This window comes from Psammomys obesus, unplaced genomic scaffold (genome assembly GCF_907164565.1).
Source record: "Psammomys obesus unplaced genomic scaffold, mPsaObe1.curated_primary_1811, whole genome shotgun sequence".
In the NCBI taxonomy this organism is placed as follows: Eukaryota; Metazoa; Chordata; class Mammalia; order Rodentia; family Muridae; genus Psammomys; species Psammomys obesus.
The window spans coordinates 1,554,625-1,571,838 of record NW_026591450.1 but is presented as its reverse complement, the minus strand read 5'-3'; the positions used below and the strand labels follow the sequence as shown (position 1 = coordinate 1,571,838).

Here is a 17,214-nt window from a genome sequence, read left to right as displayed (position 1 = left end):
GTGTGTGTGTGTGTGTGTGTGTGTGTGTGTGTGTGTGTTGGAACTACCTCATCATACTCACACAGAATTCAGAGAGCACAGATTGCTTAGCACTCATGTGGTTATTGGCTCTTTTTCATCTTGACCTACAAACTGCTGGTTCAATTAAAGGACTAGATAGTTCATCAATCAGGAAAAGAAAGGTCCACAGTAGGATGCATTAGATGAATTAGCCACAAACTGCTCACAAGACAGTGTATGGCCGGCCAACTTTCGTCGGTAGAATAAAAGCAAGAACGTTTGCGCAATCAGACTTTTGACTGAGGCGGGAACTTCCTAACTCTAAAATGGGAAGAAGGGTTGCCGTGCCTGCACGCACATCTGTTATCCTGCTCTCCGACATGTTCTGAGATGATCACATCTGACAACGAGGCCCTGAGCCTCCCATTCCTGTAGAAAAAGGATGTCTCCTCTGTTCTTGGTATGGGATGCTCTTCCTAGGCCCTGAAACTGCTCGCATCAATGTTACTATAGGCCTGTGGCATGTCCTTCTTAAAAATCCAATGTGGCTAACTAACTAGCATCATCATGTGGGTGATGCCAAGACAGCGTAATCAGAACTGTGGGTGCGCTTTCCACGGTTCCCCTCCCCATGGCCCCCAACTCCAGCACCATCGCTGTAGGTTCTCACTTGAGGTTTGCGTTACTGTGAGGCTCAGTGCTTTTACAAATAAATGGCGGCCTCCAGCCACAGACGGCGAAAGGGTACCCTTCTGCATGAGAACTCCCTGGGACCAGTAGACCAACGTGAAAGGGCTGCAGACAGGAAAGCCTTCAGTGCACTCTAAATGGATGGCTGCGCATTAGTACCCTGTGAGGATGGCCTCCCTGAGTGTGAATGCCAGCCCTGTGGCGCCATCTTGTGTCATTAGGGAATAAAACTCTTCAACATTCTCCAAAACTAGTCACTCCCCTAAATGTCTGTGCGAAATAGGGAATAAATAGTATTTGTAATAAAACCAATGTGCCCACACATACCATGACAACTGACTCCAGGCACTTAACTTAAACATTGTATGTATATTTACTTATTTAATCTGCATGCCTTCCTGTGAGCTGCCTAAGATTTTATAGATGACAGTATGAAAGCAAAAAGGTTAAGTGACTTAGTACCAAATGCAGGGTTTGAACCTGGTCCTAGAACATCCATCCTTAGTCACCATAGGCTGCTGTGCCCTTGGGCGCAATGTTTATTCACTCTCGAACTGAGCTTCGTCTTCTGTTTGTAAAGCAAGGCAAGGTCTGTGGACACGCTTTGAAGATCTGGACTTATTTAAAGGATCTTCTTGGCTCCCTGCCTATGAATAGGCATCCTGGGATTGAAAGGGAGGTGACAGACTGGGGCTCCTGTCCAAATGAACAAATTAACATCGTTGAGCTCGAGAGCTGAGTCCTCCCCATTTAGCTGTCAGAGCCCTCCTGCGCCATCAGATGTTCGTGTGATTGCTGTCAGAATGCATCAGAGTGGCTTCGAGCGTGTGATCATTTCTGTTTCCTTGTTAGGAGGGCCTGATGTCAAAGTGCAGTTTCAAGCCTTGCACCTCATGGTCATGGCCCTGCCTGATGCCAACAGGGACACGGCCCAGGTAAGTACCGTGGAACTCAGAATCTGTCACAGGCTCGTCTTGGGGAAAGAGAAGTGTGACAGCTCCCAGAGCCGTCAGCATGAGGCAGTCCCACTGGCTTGCGTGCTCCCAGTGGTGCTGTGCTGAGGAAGACACAAAGAATGTAAATTCTACAGCTCTCTTTGAACAATTAACAGTCAGTTCCCTCAGCGCACTTGAGGGACGAAGCTGAGTGTCTAAACAGATGTCAGGACTAAGTGTGGGGAACACAAGAGGTGAAGAGGAGAAGCTTACATGGAACAGGATCTGGAATAAATGGGAGCCGTTTTATCTGTGACACTCCAGCCTAGTGGTGGAATAATTCTAACGAGTCTTGGAGGAGGGCATCTGCGATCACGGGCTGTGTGAGATTTCTAGCATGTTCCTGTTTTAAAACATATACAGACAATATAATTTAGATAATCCTAGGTTTTAGGATTATCCTAGGTTTTAGTTTCGATGTCACCAGATAGAGTCTGGCATTTTCCAGACTGGGAAAACAAAGCCCAAGGAAGTGACATCTTGGCTCACAGGTCCCATACTGTCTGGTAGATTCGCATGCATAGGTAGCTCTTCTTCCCTGCTTTCCTTTCCTCTCAAACTCACTTCTTTGTTGTATGTTAGTAAAATGGGAGTTTCTCTCGGAATTTTGATGGCAAGGGTGTTCTTAGAAATCTGGTATGTGCAAAACAGGCACTCGGACCCTTTGAAATGATGCTAAAGGACAAAGAGTTGAAAGAGCCCTCAATTTAAAGCCAGTCAATAGAATGTAGAAAATGAAGCCAGGTTGCTTTCTCTCTGCATGCTTTTTGGGGAGGTCAGTGGGGGTTCCCCCACAGAGTGGGAACACTAGCCCTTGGAGTCTGAGGCAAGAGGATTGTTGAAAGTTCGAGGCCAGTGTGGATTACAAGTGGCACCCAGTTATCTAGCCTGCTTCGCACATCATAAAACACGGCATTATTTTACATCCTCAGTGCAAGGGTGGGGTCAGCAAAGCATAAAATGTCAGTTTTTAATATCATTCAATACTTTTCCAAAAGTTTCAAATTTGTTAATTTGGTTTTCGTGTTGCCTAAACGACGTTATTTGATCACACAGCTCCATCTGATATCAGATGTCTTAATCAAAATGTCATCAACCTTTTATGTACCCTAGGATGTAACAATTGAGAAATAGTTCAATACTCTTCTAGTATAAGGTCTCAGAGAAAGGCTGTGGATAGGGCCACACTTACTCACATGCACACACAAGCATGGCCTTTCTTTCTATTCTGTCGTGCCTGGAGTTAAGCTCCATCGAACCTGCTGCTTGGGGAGAAGGCAGAAACACAGCTGGAGAATGGCTTTGCTTGGTTCAGGTCCTCGGTGCCACCATTTAACTGGCTGATGCTAGACGGGGCTCCTCATTCCATCCCCACCCGGATTTCCCACCTACACAGTTTTTCTAATGGTATCTGCCTCCTAGTGTTTAAACATAGAGTGAGTGAAAGGAAATAAGTTTTAACCACTGAGAATAATATCTGAGTCACTGTAAACACTCAAGGAATTGTGAACTATCGCCATCGCGTGTTGAACATTCCCTACTCAAAAAGATTGCAGAGACGGCTGAGGGGATGGCTCAGTCAATAAAATGCTCCCAATGAAACCATGAGAACCTGAGTTCCGAGCCCCACCAAGCAAGGGTAAGGCCACCGTGGCAGTGTGTGTCTGTAACCCCACCACTGCGGAGGAGGAGGTGGCGGTATTCCAGAGCCCTGCTGAGTAGACAGTCCAGCTGAATTAGCGAGCTTCAGCTTCAGTGAGAGACCTTGTGTCAAAAATAAGTCTATACTGCTCAATCCCCGAATTTCACAGACAGGAGAGCACAGGCCCACAAGAGTTGTTCTCTGATCTCTATGTGTGTGCCATGAGACATGCATGTCTATATATACAACATGCATGTCTATATATACACATGCACGTCTACACACACACACACACACACACACAGGTATAATCCAGACTTGAGAAAGCGCAGAAAGCTTCCCTCTGGTGAAATGCCAAAGGTTCTCATAAGCATCTGTATCTTGGTGTACTTTGAAAATTGCCAAGTTTCCTTTTTTTTTTTTTTTTTTTTCAATGCTTACAAAAGCTACATATAAACGTGCTGTGCCAGGTAAAGACTTTATAATTAAAAAGCAACCAAAAGAGCAGTGTATGTATGTAGTGCTATCACTCAGAAAGCTGAGGGAGGGGGATCACAAGTCTGGAGGCCAGTATAAGCAAGGAAACAAGGCCATGAAAAACTTCACAAAGATGATACTTCTGAAGTAATGTTTTAAAACTCTGGGCTGCGTTTGCATTTGGGCTGAGGGAGGAGAAGCTCCTGTTGCTTAGGTGGCTTCTCATTTCTCAAGGAAACAGTAAATTCAGATCAGCAGGAGGGCTTTCTGTTAAGGGTGTTTTCACTTCAAGAATTATTTTCCTTCCTTCACAACAAAACTCTTTATTTCATTTTGTTTGAGCTGCAGTGTTTCCTCTCCCTGGTTGATGTTTAATTTCAACATTTGTCAAACTTGTTTAGAATAAAAGGAAAGTCTATTATCTGTAGACCCCATGGTAATAAACCTGTAAGAAGGGGATTATTTTATGAAGCAGACAGTTGAATTAACTGCTCATTTTTCTTCTGTGAAGTTTAAGGGGCACAGGACACTTTTGCCCTGTGGTTCAGGATCATGTGACACACTTCTCCTGTGTCTTGTTAGGCTCTGATGACATTCTTCAATAAAGTGATTGCCAATGAGTCTAAAAACCGCATGAGCCTGTGGAACATTTCCACAGTGATGGCGCCCAACCTGTTCTTCAGCAGAAGCAAACACTCTGACTACGAGGAGCTGCTGCTGGCCAACACTGCAGCCCACATCATCCGCCTGATGCTGAAGTACCAGAAAATTCTATGGAAAGTGAGTAATGCTTCTTAGGGCCATCCAGTGGCCCTCTAAAAGGCACCAGCTGCAGGGAGATGAAAATGCCCAGGAGCAAGCAATCTTAGAGACAGAAGAAGAAGAAAATCTGAGAAGATAATTCATGGTTGCTTGTGGCATCCGTGAACACTTAGCCTTCCATATCCACGGGTTCTATGACTCAGAATTTAACAAATCACACTTCCAAATATCCTCCCCAAATTGTGCATCTATACTGAGATTTCCTGCCATTAGACCCTAAATAGTACAATAAAACAATTCCTTACACCATATTTTTATTGGAACAGACATTGTGAATCATGGAAAGATCTGAGGTACAGAGGGGGGTCATGAAGGTTATATGCAGGTACTGTACCGTGGATGAGCATCCAAGGATGTCAGAATCCAGGGGTTCCTAGAACTGCCTCCCTTGGAGACCAAAGGACAATAGTACATTCTTAAACATGTCCAAAGCATATTTTCTCTTCTAAGCTGAAATCCTTATCATTTCTCTAATCTCAGTGACAAGTGTCACAGCTCCTAGTTCCAAGATGATGAGGGGTTAAGAACAAGTTTCTATAACTGACAGCTGAACCTACCGGGGGCTTTCGCTCAAGTGTTTCTTCCTTCTCCAGGTTCCATCTTTCTTGATCACCCAAGTAAGAAGGATGAATGAAGCCAGCATGCTGTTGAAGAAGCAGCTCCCGAGTATGAAGAAGTTGCTGAGGAGGAAGACTCTGGAACGGGAGGTGAGAGTGTCAGCTGGGCCAAGGAGGAGCACAGCAGGGCCAAGGCTTTCCATCATCTGGGCTTTTACTTCCCAAAGGAGGATGTGGTAGAAAGTCTCCATATAAACCAGGTTCTTTCTACTGTGCTGCATTCCATGCTTTGGGGTTGAGGTCCTTGGAATATTTGCCTCATGAAGATTGTTTGGTACCCTAGAGATGACTTACCCGATTGCCTTGTAGTGACTTTTAGTTGTCATGGTTTGAAATGTGAAGTGTACCGCAAAGGCTCCTGTACTGGAACACTTGGTCCTCAGCTGGTGACACTGTTTGTGAAGGTTAGGGACTTTCTGGAGGTGGAGCCTCGCTGGAGGGAGTGGGATCACTGAGGTGAGGCGCTGTGAACCTGATTGCCCTGTCCCACCTGGTGTGGCTGCACTGGGAACTTCACATACACACACTCCTGCATGCAAACACCCAGGACAAAACAACAGCGTCTCCCCTGTAGCCTGTCTGCCTGGTCTCACGCTCAGCTCTGGATGTGCACAGGGCCCTCTCCATCCTGAGGGTCATATGAGCCCCAGCCTCTTCAGTTACACAGGGTTTCCCCAACTCTTACCCATGCACATAGCACTTGCCTTAAAATGTTCATAGCATTGTGCCTGGAGCTCTGACTAGTTCCACGACAGGTAACATACAGGTGGCCCATTGGCGCACCCACACAGATCACAAATAGTTGCAGTTCTTGGAGGATGAGGCGCACTCTGTTCTAGGATTCAGGCAGTAGCAAGCACCAGGTGCAGGCTGTGTTCATCTCCAGCCTGAGGCTGAGCTGAGGAACAGAGATGTGAAAAGAAGTGAAAATGGGCTTTGTGGGCGTGGGAGGGTTGTGAGTTGAAGGCCACTGTGAGCTACATGCTGAGGTCAAGGTTGACCTGTCTACATTCTGAGACCCAGCCTCAGATCAGAACAATAGCAGCCGTAAATACCGCATAGCCTGCTGGGCTTAGGAAGCTGCAACCAGTGTCTCGCAGCCCGTGTGCCTGAGAAGGTGCAGCCGGCTCCATCTTCATGTTCTTCCTTGGCTGCAATGTTAGCATCCAGAGCCCTGACAGCTTCATACTCATAGTTTCGGAGTTTCTTTGTCTTGTTTTCATTCTGGAAGGGATCACTGACACAAAAGCATGATACACACAGAACTAAAGCCAAGGTCAGGCTGCCCGTTAGAAGAGCTTGGCCCAATCCAGTTCATATTTGGATCCTTGGAGTTTGTATCCAAGACAGACAATAATATCTGTTTCGCAGACTTGTCGTTAGGATGGACTCTCATGATGTGTGTGAAACATGTTGAAAACTCTGTTTACAAACTACAGTGCTGTGGGGATGCCAGTTATTTTCATGCTTTGGTGGTCCACAGAACACAAGGCTGTAAACTCTACAGAAGTAAGCATCTAAAGATAAAAGGTTTTAACACTATTGTCATGCTCTAATGCTTAATTTTGATTGGAGCAAACAATTAAACAATTAATTGACAAGTTACATATTTAAAATATTGGAAAGAGCTAGTGCGATGTCTCAGCCAATAAAGGTGCTTTCTGCGTAGCCCTGGAGACCTTAGTTCAACCCCTGGGACCCACACGGTGGCTGGCGAGACCTGAACCCCGCAAACACACCATACATACACATACACACACACACACATACGTACATAAATGAAATAAAGACTTGGAAAGGCTATAGGATAAAATTTAGTCACTGCTGGCTTCCGCCCCACCGTGGGAGAAAAACAGTAGCACCAGGGCCGGTGTTTGTTCACTGAAACTCACAGGTGTGCACCCCCCCCCCCAGATGCTCTGTGCTCAGGAAACAACTATAATCACACTCAACCCTCCATGAGCTCTACCTGTGAAGATTGAAAATATTCGGCAAATCAGTGCTACGTTGGTCCTGAACACGTACAGACCTTTTTAGCGCTAACTTTCCCCTAGGCAGCGCATGCCAACTCACTCACGTGGCATTTCTAGTGTGTTAGGTACGACACGCCAGCTAGTTGCGGTATTGCAGGAGGACTGTGCGGGTGAGGAGTACCTGCACCGTTTCCCACAGGTGGCTGCTTGAGGACCCGTGGCCTTTGGTGAGTGCGGGGTGTAAGATCCCAGGCATGACTGTGTGCACTCTGGATGTTTACGTGCCTGGCAGCAGACAGGGTTCACTGTCTCCTGGCCTGCTTTCGTGGCTTAAGAAACAGTAGCTGTATCCCACAGTAGTGCATTGCCCCTCTTTGCCTCTTTTGTGTATTTTAGGTATAAAACAGCGTCTTTAGGCCGCCTAGATTGGTGAACCCCAGAACATATCCGATTTCTTTCTCTTATGATTTGAGCTTTGGTGAATAAACTACTATGTATGTCACTGTTTTCACAGTTGAGATGTGTTTGGAGTTGAATTTATAAGTGAGGAATTGTGGGGTCAAAGTGCACAAGCAATTCATAATTTGCTAAATGCCCGAATATTTTCCTCAAAGACTGTAGCAAACCAGAAACTTATGCTCTCGGGGTTAATCTGAAAGGTGGAATGTGTTTTCTTTAGGCTTCAAACCCCAAGAACTCAAAGGTACCACAAAAATCACCTACTTCAAGAAGAATGGTAAGATTTTTATTCTGTCTAATTATGTGGAGGGGAGGGGAGGGGAGAAGGAAGGAAGGAAGGGGAGAGAGTGTGAGAGAGAGAACGCATGTGTGAGAATGAATATGTGAGTGTGTTTAAGTGTTAAAGGGAATGTGTGTGAGTATATGTGAGAGAGAATGTGGCGTGTGTGAGAGAGAGAGAGGAAGAGAAAGAATGTGTGTGTGAGAGAGAATATGGGAGCGTGTGTGTAAGTATGAGAGAGTGTGTGTGTGTGAGGGAGTGTGTAAGTGTGTGTGATGCTGGGAAGTGAACACGGGACACTGTGTACACCAAGCAAGCAGGAAGCCTTCTATCACTTCGGTCACTTTTTCATCTTTGAGATGGTCTCACTGTGTAGCCGAGGCTAGCCTTAAACCGACAGCCCTTTGCCTCCATGACCTGAACACACAGATTACAGGCACGTGCCACCATGCCCAGCCCTCACAGCTATTAATTCTTCGGACACTCACGCTACATTCTTGTCTAATTCGGACCTCAGACTGTCCTTCAGGCTGGCTCTTTTCAGTCTGCACCTGAAGTAATGCTACAGGCCCTTTAGCTAATGACTCACATGTATGGTGAGGTATCTGATACAAAGGCACGGAGGCATGTGAGTTTGTTCTACGAAAGGCCTAATAATGTCAGAGCGTGAACCGCTTGTGCGAAGGCATCTAGAGAGCTCAGAGGGGAAGATCCTGGACAGTGGTTTTAGGAATGCGGACTTGACTGCAGCAAGCCACGGTCTCTGCCTGCACTTCCCCGACTCCAAATCCCTGCTTGTTGGTTCCCTGGCACACCGCCTTCGCTCTTGGCTATAACGACCGACGGATTAAACATTCTGCATTAGTTCCCTAGGGCTGCCATCACAATGTACCGTGCAGGTGGATGGCTAAGCCAGGACAGATCTATGCTCTTCTGATTTTGGAGCTTAAAATCCAAGTCACAATATCAGTAGGGTGGGTTTCTTCTGAGCACTGAGGGAAAGATGTCGTCTGGGCTCCTCAGCTTGCCTTTGGTGATGCCAGCGGTCCTTGGCGGATGTATCTATCATGCTAGTCTCCATTATACTCGTGTGGTGTGTCCCATCTGGTCTCCGTCATTGTTTTCCCATGATGCTCCATGTGTGTCCCCTAGACTCGACCTTTGCCTTTCCTTGCTGTTCTTACTGTGTGTCCCCTCTAGCCTCCCCGACTGTCTTCCTGCAATGTTTTGTGTCCTGCCAACCTTCCTCTCTCTCCTTAGGACACAGCTCTTATCAGAGTAAGGTATTTGCGTTTGACTATGTCTTTACAAATTACACTTGAGCCAAAATAAGGTCACATTCTGAGGTTCTAGTGGTTAAAATGTCAATATATTATTTCAAGAGGCCAGTTAATATAGTGTTCCAGGGTATACATTGTATCAATTTAGATACATGTATATGTGTGTGTGTGTGTGTGTATCTTAATGTAGGGTTTTTAGTATTTTATTCAACAGAGGTACTAATAAATATCATTAGATGTGTGTCAGAATCCACATTTTCTTCCCTATGGTCCCAAAGCAGTTGAGTGAGGCCTAAGTGACTACAGGGAGAGTAGAGTCCCAGGGCAGATGCAGTTGTTAATCTTCTGGTAAAGAAGGAAGACACACATTACCCTGGCTGAGTATTGGTCGTGTGTGTATGTCTGTCTGTGTGTCTGTGTATCCTCATTCTCGGTGCCCCTGATTTTCACCTCCCTAGTTCAGCCATTGACCCGGCTCTCTCCCTAGTTTGACTGTGTTTTGCTCTTCCCTCACTGGCAGTCTGATGTGCCAGAAGGCGTCATAAGGGTCCACGCCCCGCTGCTGTCCAAAGTGTCGATGGCCATTCAGCTCAACAGTCAGACCAAAGCCAAAGATATCCTGGCGAAATTCCAGTATGAGAACAGGTGAGTAGGCTAGCCTGCAGCCCCGAGTGCAGATGAGCCTTCAGCCGGTGGGCATGCTGGGCACGCCGGGCATGCCGGGCTCCCGAAGCTGTGGCTTTTGAACAGCTGCACCTGTTTCCTTTCAATCTTTCAAGCGGATTACACAGTTAAAGTTTGAGGTTAGTCAGACAATAGCACTATCACCAACAGGCCAGTTTCTAAAGGAGCTGGTACCTATATGGAGATTTACTTTTATCTTTTATTTGTGCGTCTGTGTATCTGCCACACGTGAGGGTGCCCGCAGAGGCCCCTTTGGATCTGTGGGAGCTGGAGTTACGGTGAGTTGTAAGCCACCTAATGTGGGTGCTGGGGATCGAACTCAGTTCACGGAAAGACAGGCAAACCTTCTTAATGGCTGAGTGGTCTCTCCAGCGCCATCATTCCTTTTTTCGTATCTAATGTTATTTGATCAGTGAGTTTATCTTTCATTAGACTAAAAACTAGGGCAGTTAGTGTTGTCAATAACTCGATCAGTGTTGAGAAGACTCATGTAACCTGGACACCATCACTGCGCCTCTTAAAACCTGCGCGCCATCATCTTCAGCGTCTGGACAACGCCCACAGCTCTCAGCCTGTATCCCCAGGAGTGACCCTAAAAGAACATGAGCCAACCTTACAGGAACGCATACTCAAAAAGAAACACCTGACCCTACAGTTTGCAAATGACAAGAAGCACCTGTTTAAATGTACTAGCTGGAATGGAGGTGTGGTTTGACCATTTCTAGTGAAATTCATGTGTATTCTTAAGCCTTTGGCAAATTCAGAAGAAGTAGCCTTGTTTGGTGAAGGGAGCTACCTACAAGAGTATACGTGTTGTGTGACTTCATTCACACATTGGAAGTGACAGATGTTATAAATGGGGGGGCAAGTTAGTGATTATGATTGGAGAAGGTAGGCGTGGCTACCCCATCCTCATGCAGAAACAGGAGGCCAAAAAGCTAAGTCAATCCTTTGTTTGAGAAAAGGCCCAAGAACTTCGGCATCGAGCAGGACATCCAGCCCAAAAGAGATCTCACACTCTCCATCAAATGGCCTCGCTACACTAGGCTGCAATGGCAAAGGGCCATCCTCTGAAAGTGGCTCAAAGTACCTCCTGCCATTAACCAGTTCTCCCAGGCTCTGGACCCATGAACAGCTACCCAGCTGCTTAAGCTGGCCCACAAGTACAGGCCAGAGACAAAGCAGAAGAAGAAGCAGAGGCTGCTGGTCCATGCCAAGAAGAAAGCTGCTGGGAAAGGGGACGTCCCAACTAAGAGAGCCCCTGTCCTTTGAGCAAGGGTCAGTACAGTCACCACCTTGGAGGAGGACAAGAAGGCTCAGTTGATGCTGATCACCCATGATGCAGACCCCATTGAGCTGGTGGTCTTCTTGCCCATCCTTTGTCACAAGAAGGGGACCCTGTTGCGTCATCAAGGGAAAGGTCAGACTGGGGCTGCTGGTCCACAGGAAGACCTGCACCACTGTCGCCTTCACACAGGCTAACTTGGAAGACAAGGGTGCTCTGGCTAAGCTGGTGGAGGATATTAGGACCAATTACAATGACAGATACGGTGCAATCCTCTGCCACTGGGGAGGCAACATCCTGGGTCCTAAGTCTATGGCTTACATTGCCAAGCTGGAAAAGGCAAAAGCCAAAGAACTTACCACTGAACTGGGTTAAATATGCACCGCTGAGTTTTCTGTACGTAAATATAATAAAGAAAATCCTCAAAAAAATTGCATTAGAAAGTAAAAGGAGAGCAGATGGGCTAATGGGAGACTGGAAAGTCATTTAACTCTACCGCTGGCCCAGGCACCTTAAAATACCATAGTTATCACATACAGGTGGCCATACAAAAACTTGAAATCTCATTGCAAGGATGCTGTCCTCTGCTAAGTTCCTAAGTTATTTGATAAATTACAAGATCCTCAACTAGACCTTTTGTAGAAAGGAAATGCTCTGGTTCAATGCCATCGTGGGTTAAGGGTGTTTGCTGCTAAGCGTGGTGACCTAAGTCCAACACCCAGGACACACATCGTAGAAAGAGGCCACATGCCCTCTGACTTCCGGTCATGCCCCATGGCACATGCATCTCTTCCCCAAATAAATACCATGTTTGGTAGAGACGGTGTTCCTGATAATAGTAATAATAATCTAGGTCTGTGGCTGTAGGCAGACTCAGATCCTCTGAGGCGACCTCGGTAGATCCACATTTGGCCAACCTTTCACTTAGATCTGGACTCCCTCGGTTGGAAAGTTGTGATCTGGAGTAGCCTCGAGGGCTCGGGGGGCACACGTGCTTGCCACCACGAACTCCCATGTGCCCATCACCAGACACATGATGGAAGGCAAGGCCTGACTCCCCTTTTCACATGCCATGGCACTTGTGAGTCCACGTATGTAAATACACACACAGATAAGTAAATGTTGAAAATTGGGAAGTTGTAGTAGACATTGCTAAACACTCTCCTACTTAACTGTCTCTGTGAATTTGTTTATCCTTGGCGCAAATTACTGAGAAAACTATCAAAACATTCAGTGGTGAAAGAATAACTTTTCAGTAAATGGTAGCAGTAGAGACAGGCCCCCATAGCCAGGAGGAGAAAAAAAAAAAACTATTTTAATCAAAAATCTCAATTTTAATTCAAAATGGACCACAGATTTAAATGTGTAATGAAAAATGTAAAAACTTTCATAAAATAGAAGGAGAAAATGCTTATGACCCAGCTAGTGAGGAATCCTCATCAAAACTGAAACCTTAGCAAGAGAAGGCATGAATGGGGTGAGAAGACAGGATGAAAAAAGAGGAAAGCTCCTCTTCAACAGTTACAGCCAAGCAGTGACATTTGGAGAGGGAGAGAGCAGCAGCGGGCATTTTTACCACAGGGAGCTCTCTGCCACAGCAACAAATATCTATAAAGAGAAAGGGTTTCCTTGGGTTCTGCTGTGGAGGTTTCAGCTCATACTCAAGTGATCCTGTTGCTTTTAGGCCCATGGCAAGGCATTCCATCACAATGCAGACATGGTGGAGCAAGGCCTTGAAGGGAAAAGAGGAAGTGTCCGGGGTCACACAATCTTTTCTGAGGGTATGCCTCCAGTGATCTGAACACTTGGACTACACACTAGCTTCTTAGAGGATTGCACACTTCCTACATATGGACTTGTGGGGGACTCACAATTATAGCAGAAACCTAGAGATGGCATTTGACCAAAGGAGACATGGAGATGAAAACTGCATGCCTGGAAAGATGTTCAGCACTACCCACCAAGGAAATGCAAATTAAAGCCACAGCTGTAACCACAGTGGCGTATCAGTGGCCCAGCCTCGAGGATTCTAAAGCTAAACAGCAACAGCAAATGCTGCAAAGATGCAGCGATCCAGAATTTAAATCACTCAGCAACACCGTCAAGTAGTTTTTGCGGTTTTCTATAAAACTAAATAACCACCTGGCCTACTCTCCACACTCCTGGACATTCATCCCCCAGATGAATGTCAACACAGCCCAGAGCAGCTTTGCTTCAACAAAGTCAGATAAACCCTAGAAATCTCTCCGTGAGGAAGTGACTAGACCGTACTGGATCCCAGGATACTTTCTGCAGGGATGAGAAGGAAAAAGCACGTTCCTGGGTCTCTAGGGAGTGCAACAAAAGCCAGTGCAAAAGGCTTCCCTCACTGTGCTCTCCTGTCGGCATCACACTTGGGAAATAAGGAATTATAGAAATAGATTCGGCGATACTTGTTTGCCAGGTCTGAGGGATCAGGGTCAGGTGTACTGAGGACAGGATGGTAAATGTGGCCTTGGCAGAACAGCAGCAGGTGTCCTGGGTGATGAATGGAGGTTTTGAGTGAATCAATGTCAGCGTTCTCTCCAAGACATTCCTCTCCAACATCTCAAGGTGCTGCTCTTAGAGAAACTATGAAGGATACACGGGGTCCACACCCCTAATTTGTAAAAATGATATTGAGATCTATAGTTCCCTCAAGGAAAGATCGCTCTGTTAAGAATAATATATAATAGAAAGGGAGGAAGGGGCAAGCGCCCTTCCCCTGCTCAACAGAGTTGGAGACTGTTCCTGAGTCGCCGGGATTGGCACGGTCCTTCTGAATTCTCTTGTCCCAGTCTTCTAGACTTGGAATAGAAAATTGAATTAGGCATTTGCTTTCTCTGACTTCTTTTTTATTATATGGCAGACTTGGAAAGAAATCCCCTTTAGGTATCTTTTAAAGCAGTAGGGAACCTTAGAGCTATGACCCAAGCTGAAGAGGGAATGCATTCAAACTCAGCAAACACAGAAAGGAAGCTGGCTTTTAATGAAGAGGATTGCAGCCATTGACAGGGTAGCATTAAACAAGTAGCCATGCCAGCATCCCCACCTCTCTCCTGTGGTGCTGAATTCCTGGCAAGGATTTGTTCTTTGTCGATATAGGCCACTGAGCATCTCACGGTTAAGAAGTGTCTCAGCCTCTCTAACTCAGGTTCTTGTCTCGACTTCCGTTGTAATAAAAAAGTTTTGTGGAGTGTATTTCATCAAGATAGAAGGACTTGTCAGTATTTACTGTGGATCCTGAAAGAACCCTAAGCCACTTCCTTCTCTGTTTTTCAGCCATGGTTCATCTGAAAGTATTAAGATGCAGAACCAAAGGTTATATGAAGTCGGAGGAAATATAGGTAAGCACCTTTCGTAATTTCTGCTCCCATACTCCATGATATGTTGCTATTATTGTAGGGATGTGTTGTTGTTCTTCTTCTTTTCTACAAGTTTCCTAGATAAAAGTAAAATCGCCAAGTGTCTGGAGGTTTTCTGACTTCATATAAAAGCAGTTACATGGAGTTTTTCCAATATTCTCAAATCTGAAGTGAGGTAAAGACATTGGGGCACTTTCGATGTGATTCTTACAGTTACGAACTGCCTCTTGCTGCACTCACAGAACAGAGCACAGCAAGGGCTTGCAGAGAGTGGCTCCCTGTTCTGGCTGACAGCCCAAGGGCCTTCTGTTTCCCCAGTGAGCAAAGGGCAAAAGCCAGTTGTGCCTTATCCTGTGGCCTCTGTGGCTGACATGCTCTCTGTATTCTTTTTCATCTGTGACCAGGGCTTCTCTGACCTCCTTAGGGATTTCCTTTCCTGCCCACTCAGGGCCTTGCTCCACCAGTCCCTCAGTTTACCTCTGTAACCCCCCCTCCCATCACATCAATTCCACCTAAGATAGTTTTCAAAGCACCAAGGGGCCTTGTGACACACGCTGAAGAGGGAATACATTCAGTTCCCACAGAACACAGAAACGAAACCTGACTAATTGTGACAGAGTTGTGGCCAGTGACAGGCAAGCATTAGGCAAGCAGCGGTGTCAGGCATGCTACCCAGCTGTGTGGTGTGCCGCTCTGCGGGCAGTCTCAGCACGAGGGAAGCTTACACCTGTGGGGGATCATGAGTTTCAGAACATCCCATATGGTAAACGTGTCCATTTCTGATTTCTATCCCCTTTAAAACTCTCCCAACGCCTTCAAGTCCACTCCCATTTCTTTGCTCTGCTTTCTTCCACTTAGCAGCACACCTTCTCCAGTCTGCCGTCTCCCAGCCTTTCTTCTTCCAGTTTCTTCTCTCTTGAAACCACCAAAATCACCCTCTCATCCCGGACGCCAGAGAACTCACCCTGAAACACAGACACTGCCTCTGTCTGAGTAACTGCCTGACCTGAGCGTACCCATCCGAGAATCACTTGTCTGCATCTGCTTCTGAGGGAGTTTCTGAGCTTCTTCCTGCTTCTCTGGGGCTATGACCTCTCAGTCGATGTGGGTGTGGCCCTTGGAAGTCTGGCTATGTACTCACAGCTTCCTGGTTGAACTCAGTTGTCTCACTGCTTGAAATTCACATGCTTGCTAATGTTTCCCAGACTGCCCCCGCCCCGTCCTCCCTCTGGACTCTGCCTTGTGTGCCCATACTGCCTGGGCATCTCACATTGACCAGCTTCTCCCAGGATGCTCTTGCTCCAGCTGCCCTCATGCCCTACTTGCCTCTCACGCCTTTGCTGATATTGCCACCCTCTCAGTGGTGTCTTCCAGCACCATGGGCCCTTCCTGCTTTGTCTTCCCCAAATATCCCCATTACCAAGACTTGCTTTATGTTGCATCTATCTACTTGCTGATTAAGCACCCACAGGAGAAGTCTCTGAGACTGGATACTGCCTGCTACCTCCATAGAAAGCAACAAAATATCTAGTCTTTTTTCTTTATTTTAAGTTATTTTTCATTTGTGAGATTATGATCACATTATTTTTTTTCCTTTCCTTTCCTCACTTCAAACCCTCTACTTGTTCTCTTTCAAACAGAAAGATCTAACACCACTTTTTTTTTCACTAGTGGTGGTTACATGCATATAATACTTGTATATACAGATATAGTCCTAAATATAACCTGTTCAGTCTGCTTATTGTTGCTTGCATGTGTGTTTTCATGGCTGACCATTTGGTATTGGTTGTTCAGTTGATACGTTCATACCTGGGGAAGATTACTTCTTTCAATCTTAGCATTCCTCAGTTGCCTGGAACTATGTAGGGTTGAGGCCTTGTGGTCTTTCCCCAGTGAACTGAACTTTATGAATCTATGCTGTTGTCTTTCTTCAGCTCATGTTTAGGCAGTCCTGTTGGTGAGACTTTATAACTTCTGACATTGCTAGGAGACGCAGTTTCTCAGCAAACTCCCTGATCCCCTGCCTCTTACAATATCCCTGCCCTCTTTTCCTCAATGTCTCCTGCACTTAAGTATGGGAAGGTTTTGTAGACGTATCTGCTGAGACTGGGCTCCACAAGTCTGCATTTTGATTGGTTGTGGTTCCCTGTAATGGCCTCCGTCTGTTGCAAAGAGAAATCTTCTTGACCAGGGGTGAGGACTGCACCTCCCTGTGGGTATAAGGACGGAGAGTGATGGAGTTATGGCATGCTGGTTGCTGTAGCTTCTCCTCCATCATCCATGACGTAACTAGCTCTCGGAACTTGTCTAGGTTTCCAGTCCCAAGAATGATTCGCCTCTTACTGAGCAAGCCTTAAGTCCAACTAGAGAGCTGTGTTTTGATTTTTGGTGTCACTATTTGCATTTCCAGTGTTATTTTGTGTTTTGATAATCACGGCTTCCTATGTCTTTCAACATTTCCTCTGCTATACCTACTTCTCTCTATGCTATAATTCAAAGGTTTGTTTGTTTTCATGATGTCACACATTTCCTGCATGTTCCTTACCTGTGCTCGTTTGCATTTTCTTTCTCTCTCTCTCTTCTTTCTTTCTTTCTTTCTTTCTTTCTTTCTTTCTTTCTTTCTTTCT

The 17,214-nt window shown here is 46.0% G+C and overlaps 1 protein-coding gene and 1 pseudogene across 1 annotated transcript in view; both read left to right on the top strand.

Moving 5' to 3' along the window:
- The window catches only part of Arhgap28 (Rho GTPase activating protein 28), a 151,376-nt gene that overhangs the window by 130,938 nt on the left and 3,224 nt on the right, over positions 1 to 17,214 (top strand). The window contains exons 12-17 of the mRNA XM_055610184.1: positions 1,543 to 1,625; positions 4,387 to 4,584; positions 5,220 to 5,333; positions 7,896 to 7,952; positions 9,756 to 9,880; positions 14,505 to 14,569. Coding sequence (XP_055466159.1) covers positions 1,543 to 1,625; positions 4,387 to 4,584; positions 5,220 to 5,333; positions 7,896 to 7,952; positions 9,756 to 9,880; positions 14,505 to 14,569 — 642 coding nt within the window. The remainder of the gene's footprint in view (positions 1 to 1,542; positions 1,626 to 4,386; positions 4,585 to 5,219; positions 5,334 to 7,895; positions 7,953 to 9,755; positions 9,881 to 14,504; positions 14,570 to 17,214) is intronic.
- LOC129679187 (60S ribosomal protein L7a-like) lies at positions 10,098 to 11,579 on the top strand (annotated as a pseudogene).